We start from the raw sequence: 9,677 nt of genomic DNA, 5'->3' as shown, positions 1-9,677 counted from the left end.
TACTTTTACATGCCCTTACTTTTCTGCTGCGGGCACGCAAAATTTATATTGAACCAATTTGGAATATACCGTAGATATACATTCATGTATATTACTGGAATATTTGTTTTGAACATACTAGGTGTATTCACCTGCACATATACCCTATATGTACATATATGTACATACCTAGGATATAATTTTTATGAACTTTGATGAATATACATGCATGTATACTCCACGAACATTCATGTTAGGTATGTTCAACCATGTATATTCCCAGGATATTCCCGCAATGTTCTGTATATTTTTTGAACATTCTGGGATATTCACAGAATACCAAATGCTATCTGGGATTTTTCCATTAGTACGATTCAGACTCTTAGTCTAAAAAAATTAAGATTCGATGGCGTTGTCCTTTTGGAGATTAGGTACTGGAAGTTTGAAGACTTTATATCTCGAAAACGGTTTATAACCGTTTCGGATCAGTTGTGCTCATATTTTCGATAGCTCTTCTAGGGGACTCTTACCAAATACGGTGTTTGGATTCACAATCAGAAATTTTTAAACGCGAACGACGGAGAAGCAAACGTTTCGTAGACTTCGAGGATGGAGTCGAGATGTAAAAAAATGTGTATGTCAAGAATAATGAAAAATATCCTATCAATCGTTATTCCTCTTCTCAAGGAATGTATTTCTATAATTATCGGAAATCATCAACTTCTAACGAAAGATTCAGAGAAATTAATTTTAATAAATCATAGTTGTAGTGTTACACAAATATTAAGACACATGACACAAATATTAAGTATGAAGCAGTGGCGTAGCAAGCTTAACTCGCGCCCGGGGCAAAATATCTTTTTAGCGCCCCCCACCCTCATTCGAATTAATTCGACCCAGCAATTTTTTGTTTTATTACGGACATTTGGCGCCCTTTTGTACGGCGCGCGCGGGGCACGATGCCCCCCTTTGCCCACCCCTCGCTACGCCACTGGTATGAAGGAATGTTGGAACAAATGTGGCTTTTATTTCACAGGGCGCCTCGTTAGCACTGGTTCAAAATGGTCAATCTATTCTAACATTTTCCCGACATTAAGAAAACATCGTTTTTTAAAGAATTTCAACCGACAAAAACAAAAAAAAAGATACTTCCTACGAAAGATTTTGATGTTTAAAAGGTGCACATTTTAAAATTACTTTTCAATATACGTGGGGTGCGTCATAAACGTGTAGTAGTTCCCAACTATGGTTTTTTAATGGAACTCTCTCTATTTTTTGCGCTTTTCGGATGTATCGTCAAATTTGAATGTAAATTTATTGGAAACCTTTTAAAAGTTTATTTTAGAAGAAATTATTTTACCTGAAAAATTCACGATTTTGGAATTATTCGAAAAAATATGAAAATTTTGACCTCTGCTGGGTTTCACAGAAATTGGCGCTGTACCCTAATCGCTACGAATTTTAAAATCGGTCTTGTAGACCTCCAAGAGGACTAAACTAGCTACCTGCTGACATATGTTAATTTACGAAAAATTTCCAATAAACCGCTCAATGAGCATCCAAGGCTGCATGTTTGTTAATCTCAATAACTTGGTTATTTCAAATAGAACCTAGACATTTTTTTCGATTTTTTAATTTACCATCAAATTTTAAAGTAGCTAGTTTATGTAAGCTGTGATAACTTTAAAACTTACCGTTTCTAAGTTTTCGACGAAATTTAGAAAATAGCTTAACTTATGCTTGAATCAAGTCAACTGGGCACATGTCGTCCATGAAAAAATGCATTAAATGAAAATTTTTAATTATACTTAAAGGTATTATTAAATATAAATAATTAAATAAAGCATTATTTTCAAACAAATTGCCAAGTCTTGCCAAAAAAGGCCTATTTACTTCTCGTAACATCTCAATGCTTGTACAATTTATAAACGCATATTTTCTGCAGTAGTCGGAGCAGTTTGATATACAATATTTTTTATGTGACGGCATAGAAAAAAAATCCAATTTTGTTAAGTCTGGCGATCTAGGAGGCCAAGAAACGGGACCGCGACGGCCTATCCATCCATCTTCAAATTCTCGATTTAAATAGTGTCTGACATTTAACACAAAGTGTGTAGAAGCACCGTCATGCTGTAGCCACATATTTTGCCTTAAATAAACAGGAATATTTTGCAAAAGTTCGGGCAAATAATTTTGCAAAAAATACAAATGGCCCAACTATAAAGTCACTCATAATACAACTCCAAACCGTCCATTTACCGTCCACTGCCGCGTATTAACTGACTTCACTATTTTTGGGTTTTCTGTTGTATAATGGTGAAGATTATGAGGGTTTGGGCTACCACTCTGAGTGTCGACTGAAGTCGACTCTTCAGAAAATAATACATTTAGGAAAAAGTTAGGTGTTGCTCGTTCCATTTCCAAGCCCCATTGCAAAATGTTCTCCTAATCTCCAAGTCAGGATCCAAATCTTGGTGGAATAATATACTGTAATCATGGTACCCATTACTCTTTAAAATGTTGCTAACGGTAGATTGGGGTATATCGGTTGCCTTGGATATTGTCACGAAACTGGTAGAAGGCTCTTAAATTGCAGACAACAAAACATTCAATTGATCGTCGTCGTTTGTTCTTTTAGCTCTTTAAACACATTTTTTATAATTGACATTGTCTGTTCTAATAAATATTTTCTTAAATTTTTCTAGGCTTCTGACCAAGGGTTGTCTCCTATCGCGATATTTTTGCGCATACATTCTTTACGTTAGCAAACAATTTTGATTAGCAGATCTCATAACGAAAATCATTTCAACTAGTTCCGTTCTTTCGAAATTTATCTGTATTTATTTAACTATAAACGTTCTTATGAGTTCAGACGGAATTATGCAAATCGAGTGGGTAACGACTCGCCAAGTGGACAATAATGATCAAGTTTGACAATTGTGTGAGAGCATTTACAAAATATGTTTTAGGGATTAATAAAAAATAAAATGAACAGTGTGATGTAATAATCAACAGTGTGAAATTTATATTTTCTGGGCTCACAGACTTCAATAGAAACAGACAAACGTTTGTCGAAATAAGCAACTTTTTGAAGTTTAAAAACATGCAAGTTTAGAGGCTAATTCAACGGTTTACGGACATCTCTTCCAAATTTGGTTTTCCAAATTTGGCGCGGGTAAGGTACAGCATCGACTTATGTGGAATGCAGTAGCTGTCAAAATTTTCATATTTTTCCGGATAATTCGAAAACGTAAAAATTTTTTATAAATAAGTTTTTCAGATAAAATTTTCGACATAAATTTATATTAGAATTTGACGATAAATCCGTAAAGCGCAAAAAAATGGGTGAGTTCCATTTAAAAAACTATAGTTGGTTACTACCACACGTTTATAATGCACCCCGTATACTGGAAAATAATTTTAAAATCCGCATCTCAGAAGCACGAAAAATTATCGTGGGAGACATTTTCCTCTAAAATTTATACTTACTGAGATATCGCACTTTGAGGCACTAATGAGCAACCCTGTATATTTGTGGCATAAGTTCGAAACATTTACTAACATTCCTGTTACTAAATGATTTTAACAGTGCAACCTACCCTTCTAACCATCTGTATTGCAAGGAGGCCCAATACAATTGTTTCTGTGTAAACACTAAGCGGAAAACCAATACCTAAATGCACGCAAGTTTAATTGTTTCTACAACTTTGAAACGCGATTATTCGAAAACCTCTGACCAAAAGCAGCAAAGTAGTAACTAAAGTAAAGAGAATTAAACGCCCTTTAAAACGATGTGCCACTTGACCCCCTTGCCATTTAAGATTCTAACAAAGGAGAAACAAGAAGGCTAAAATTATTCATTTAAAGTGCCCCTTACAAATAAAATTGACGGGTCTCCGATTTTTCACATTTTATATCTACAAGAAAGATATTAAGAATGGGAAGTTTTCAAATTGACACCCGGTATAATACCGAATGAAGAAAAATGAGATCTTAAAGGCATATGTAATATTTTAAAATGTTACATTTTTATTTTGTTTTCTATGTTTTGTAAATTATTTATGTATCAAAAGTAGGAGGTTCTTATAGGTCAAAAAATATCGCAAAATCTGAATAAAGCTCTTACTTACGTGGTAAGCACCAAACTTGGGAAACAAGTAGCACGCGTCAAAGAACAGTCTCAGATTAACAATTGCTCTTTTCTTAAGGTCCTTAGGGTATAAACTGTCATCTTTTGCGTATTTATCCACCAAGTACTGCATGATCACATGACTAAAATATCAAACCATTAGTGTGCCCTATAGGTGAAGGTAATATATTTTCAATGTACACTGCTTTAAAACATTTTTTTTTTATTTAAAAGTAAAAAAAATGTTTCCTTTAATAAAATCGTATGGTGAAGGCATGCATAGTTTCATTTTTTGAATTAATGCTTTTAGTGAATCTGCTGCTAATGCAGATGGTGCTTATGAATTAGATCATTCTGTAAAAGTATTTCCATTCCTGGCTTAATAGTTACATTTTGTTTGCTTTCATACATTTTTCATCCCTAAACCATTTAAATCTATTTTCACCATTTTGAAGTGATAACTTTTTATGGAAGGGTGAACCGATTTTTCTCGGTCACGGCGATCCGTAACGGCGGCTCCCACTCCGGCCTCTTCGCGCCTGAGTCTTGGAAAGCACATATGCACTTTGAATTCGACATTTTCCTCTTAGTGCGGGTGCATCTGTAGATCTGATAAACTTTTCAAATACACATTGCGTTATGAAACTGACAGTTATTTTGATATTATTGTGTTCGGTGCAGTTTATTTTATAACGCTGATAACAATGAATCAACAAATTAACAAGGGAGAAGCTGCAGATATTGCAAATACTATGTAAGACTGCTATATTCCCGTTTGAGTTTTACGTTCTTTTTAATTTCCAATTAACGTACACACACAATTGTACACACTAAAACAGTTTAAGCGCAAAAAATGCGGATCGTCCATAAATTTGCAGAAAAATGTACTACAAACTTTTGAAAATCATGTTCAAACGACCGGGTATTTATCATTGCAAATGAGATTGTCTATTGCCGTGTACTGTTAAATATTGTTCTAAGAACTAACAATCGATGATTTGACACACAAAATTGAGCCTAAAATCCACTACAATAAATTTTTTGAAAAATTGTTGGACCTATTTTAAATCGCCTGATTGATTGTGGACGCAAATTTGTATCAAGAAAAGATTAAATTAAATTAAATCGTATCGATACAATCCCGGTACCGATTCCATATGTCTTACTCTCCGTCTGTAGTCCAGATGCTGCCCTGATGATGTCCATTTACATTGTATTGCACGATTCAAAGTTCCGATCTCCTAAAATATTACTACCTACTTGTTTAGTGATTTTCATCGAAAACAATTATTAAACCAGGTGTTGAGCGGATATTCTCTAAAGAAGGCAGGGTCAAACTGTCACAACTATTAGTAATAACTTTTAATGCAATAATATGTTCTATTATTTGTCATTTTATTTTGTAGCAACAAAAAATCAATATTTAGATATCTATTTTGTGAGCAATTATATTTAACATAAAATGATAAAAATCATTACTGCTTTGTAATAATATATAATAAATCTGTTTTGAATTTAATTAAAAAAATATTTGACTTTAACTCGATTATTTGAGAAAACATGGGTTCCGTCTTCTTAATTTCTATCACACAAAAAAGCATTCAGTAATAGATCAACTCAAAGTAGCTTTCATCAACCACGAACTAGTGCTGAACGTCAAAGATTTTATAAAGCAAATAAGCAATTACGACTAAAACATACAGAAACTCAAGAAGAAAAGTTTACCCAAGAAGAGCAATATCAGAAGCAAGAAATAATCTGTTATCCCTTGTCTCTGAGCAACATGTACAACCTCTCGTTGAAGAATGTTAAATGTTGCAAATAAAAAATATATTTTACATTCAAAAGAAAATTAAATTACATTTTACCTATTCCTGATCCATTTATAAATTATTAGACTAACAAGAATATTCAAATTATAAAATAAAATTATTACTGCCATCTTGCATTAAACAAGTTCAATATTTTATGGTTTCTATATATTTATAGAAACTATGTTATCACTTCTGTCGAGCGTCCCATGACACACCATTTTTTTTACTTTACTGATAGGATAACCCTGTATTATGAAAAACGTTTCAAAGGTAATTTGGATCAACTTTCAGAGGAAATAAATACTTCTCCGAAACAAAAAATCTGCAGGTAGGGATCAAATAACGGCAGAGGTCTTAAAGTCTCTGGGCGAGGAGGGATTAGAGGTGTTTTACAAAAACTGAAACCTGACATGGACAGGACAGTGGCCTGAAGATTCGCGAGAGTCGCTGTTTATTCCAATATTCAAAAAAAGGGTCCGCAGTTAGAATGCAGCAACTACAGAGCGGTTTCACTTATCTCTCACGCTAGTAAGATGTTCCTGCAAATCATACATAACCGTCTTAAACAATTTTTTTTGCCACAGGTTTCAGAGGAGCAAGCCGGTTTTGTGCCAGGAAAAGGAACTAGGGAACAAATATTAAATACCAGGCAACTTATTGAAAAAGATAGAGAATTTAATATCCCACTGTATCTGTGCTTTGCAGATTATCAAACATTTTTTGATAAATTAAACTGGAGCTGTCTTTGGACCATAAGAAAGGAAATGGGAACTCTAAAACATATGGTCCAACTAGCGCGCAACCTCAATCAGAAAAACTGCGCAAAAATCGACGGGAGCAACTCGGGGAGCTTCAGAACGAGTACAAGAATTAGACAGGGCGGCATTATTTCACGCTTCTGACGAATAAGTCATAAGAGAGGTTCTGGATGAGTGGCAGGGAGACAGACGATCAACAACCTGCGTTACGCCTACCCAGACAGCACAAGACCTCTCTAAGATGTCTTCTTTATGCCGTTATTACGTCTGAACGTCGTATGTCTCTTTAAGATGTCTACTATAAGACGTCTTGTAAATTCCTGGCACCGGACGTCTTTAAAACATGTTAAAGAAGTCTGCTACAAGACGTCTTGTAAATGCCTGGCACAAGACGTGTTTAAGACGACTTTTAAATGTCTACTACAAGACGTTTTGGCGAACTTGCTCGAGGGCATCCAATTACAGTGAAAACATTTAATTTCGTCTATCAAACGAATATTGCGGTTAGTTATACCACAGCTTATATATCATACAGCTAGGGCACTCTCCATCGGAACACGATATCTCGTCGTTTTACTCGCGCAGCCCGTAAATCCCGCCTCTGGACGAAAAAAAGCACATTGGCGTTAGATCGCGGTGTATATTGTACCAGCCTCTCATAGTCGTAGTTGTTGCGGTAATATTATTAAATACGATCCATATTAGTAGATGCGATGCATAAATTAAATACCATAAATACGATTCCTTTTTCAAACCAATTTTTTTTGAAAGGTGTATCACACAAAGTGATGTTTGCATGAAATTTCTTCAAATATAAGAAGTTACATATTTTAATCATTCATGCAAATATTTTCCCTCAACTTTTGTGAAGTAACTGTTTTTCAGATTAAGAATTTAATAACAATTTCAAAAACATCAATAAAAATAAATTAATTATATGGGGTAATCAATAAATATAGCAGATACCAGATATGTATATCGCTCATTTGCAAGAAGGCAGACAGTATACAGACTCTTCGTATATATGTGATACTGAATCGTTAAGCTTTCAGAGGGTTCAACATTCTTAACACATTTAATTAAGTATCGTATTACCGTGATGATTACTTTCTTTTTTTTACATTTACGCTTCATCAAAAATGTACTTCTTTCATTGGTTTTTGATTTACCAAATAGAAAGTTCTTAAACGAAACATTATTGCTACTATGACTTTTCATCAAAAAAATGTAGTGAGAAATTATTTCATATAATTTTCTTTTGTAATTTGAAGCAAAGATTGTAATTTTTTATTTTTAATGCTTAAGTATTCCAATATACTACCAATTAAACATGGGACAATTTCAAAATAATGCTTAATAACAAAGTTGAAATTATATTTTCAACTGTAATTCAATCATCTAGAAATTATCGGAAAAAAAAATTTTTTAATATTTTTTTCTCGTACTCTCCAAGTGAGCCCGTATTACCCCTTAAAAATAATAACGCCAATTTCGAATCAACCTGTATGATCCGCTGTTAGAAGGGCTACCATATCAGTTATGCACTTTGTTTGGTCCATATGAACAACAAAAGTTCGTGATGGTTTCAAAGAATTCGTTGTAATATATTTTCAGACATCCTTTTGTAGCTCTCGAGACGGTGCCATGTGAAATTATTTTTTGTTTTTGATATGATTTGAAATAACTTCAAAAATTAATAAAAACAAAAAAACACTTTTTCTAAGCATCTTTATCTAGCCAGCTATATCCAGTATTAGCCAGTATTTCTGGCAATAAAAACATTGTAGAAATGATAGGAATAGACCCTGGCAATCAGAAGCCACAACACGCCAATGCATTTTTGTCCGACTTTGTGCACAATGCAACTGAAGCTATCAATAAATGTTTCTTGTATCAAAATCAACATTTTGCAGTATATATCAATGCAATTATTTGTGGCTGCAAAATCATATGTAAAATATATTAAAGGTCATTCTGAGTATTCTTCCTGTTCAAAATGTAATGTTGAAGGAAATTACTCTGACAGGGTGTATTTTCCTGACATACATAACCTACGTATAAGGACTTGAAGTTACTTCCGACAGAAAACTGATGACAACCATCATACTGGGGAGCCAATTTTAGAAAAACTACTCAAACTTGACATGATCAAATCTTTTCCGTTAGACTATATGCAATTGGTTTGCTTGGGTGTTACTAAAAAACTCTTGTTATTGTGCTGTTGTGGTAAACCTTCAACGAAATTATCTGCTAACAAAATAGCCTGTATTTGATAGGCAAAATGCAAAAAAATTATGAAATAAAAACATGTTATTTTATTTTACATTCCCAATAGGGAATTTCCCATACAATATTCCTAACACCCTTGAAAACGTCTTTTGAGAAGACATCCCTTTAAGACGTCTTTAAGACATCTGTTCAAGACGTCTTAAAGACATTTCTTCAAGACGTATTTAAGACATCTCTTCAAGACGTCCATATTTGTAACAACAGACGTCTTGAAGACATATACAAACGTCTTTAAGACGTCTCACATATCTGAATTAGACATCTTAAAGACGTCTTTAAGATGTCTTTGTGCAGTTTGGGTATGATACACTGATCATAGCATCAACCATAGCAGTCCCCAAACTCGTGGGAAATGCCATTACTTTGTTTACATCAGCAGAAAGATGGTTTGGAAGAAATATGTTATGCTTAAATAAAGAAAAAACAAACGCATTAGAACCAAATTAAATAAAAATCAGAAACTAGACACCATTGTTGTTGAAGGGCTACAAATTTTAGTAGGTAGACTAAGTAGTCATTTTAGACTGGTCTTGCCATATTGATTACTAAAGCGCGGAATATATGCAGTTAAATTCAATCAAAATATGCGCATATATATGCATAATTTTTATTGCAAATATGCAATTATATGCATTTATTTGGCCAAATATGTAATGGTATGCATTTATTTAACATGTGAAATTACTTTTAAAAACATACAAACATTGA

General features: G+C 33.6%; 1 protein-coding gene across 3 annotated transcripts in view; it reads right to left on the bottom strand.

The window, feature by feature from the left end:
- LOC109541879 (glutathione S-transferase 1) overlaps window positions 1-9,677 on the bottom strand; it is a 21,697-nt gene that overhangs the window by 7,272 nt on the left and 4,748 nt on the right. For all 3 annotated transcript variants that reach the window (XM_048661061.1, XM_019910876.2, XM_048661060.1), the window contains exon 4: window positions 4,110-4,251. In XM_048661061.1, coding sequence (XP_048517018.1) covers window positions 4,110-4,251 — 142 coding nt within the window. The remainder of the gene's footprint in view (window positions 1-4,109; window positions 4,252-9,677) is intronic.

This window comes from Dendroctonus ponderosae, unplaced genomic scaffold (assembly GCF_020466585.1).
Source record: "Dendroctonus ponderosae isolate FM_Combo_2020 unplaced genomic scaffold, Dpon_F_20191213v2 Dpon_F_20191213_1, whole genome shotgun sequence".
NCBI classification, from domain to species: domain Eukaryota; kingdom Metazoa; phylum Arthropoda; class Insecta; order Coleoptera; family Curculionidae; genus Dendroctonus; species Dendroctonus ponderosae.
Note: the sequence above shows the minus strand (reverse complement) of the source record. Positions and strands in the feature narration are given on the sequence as shown.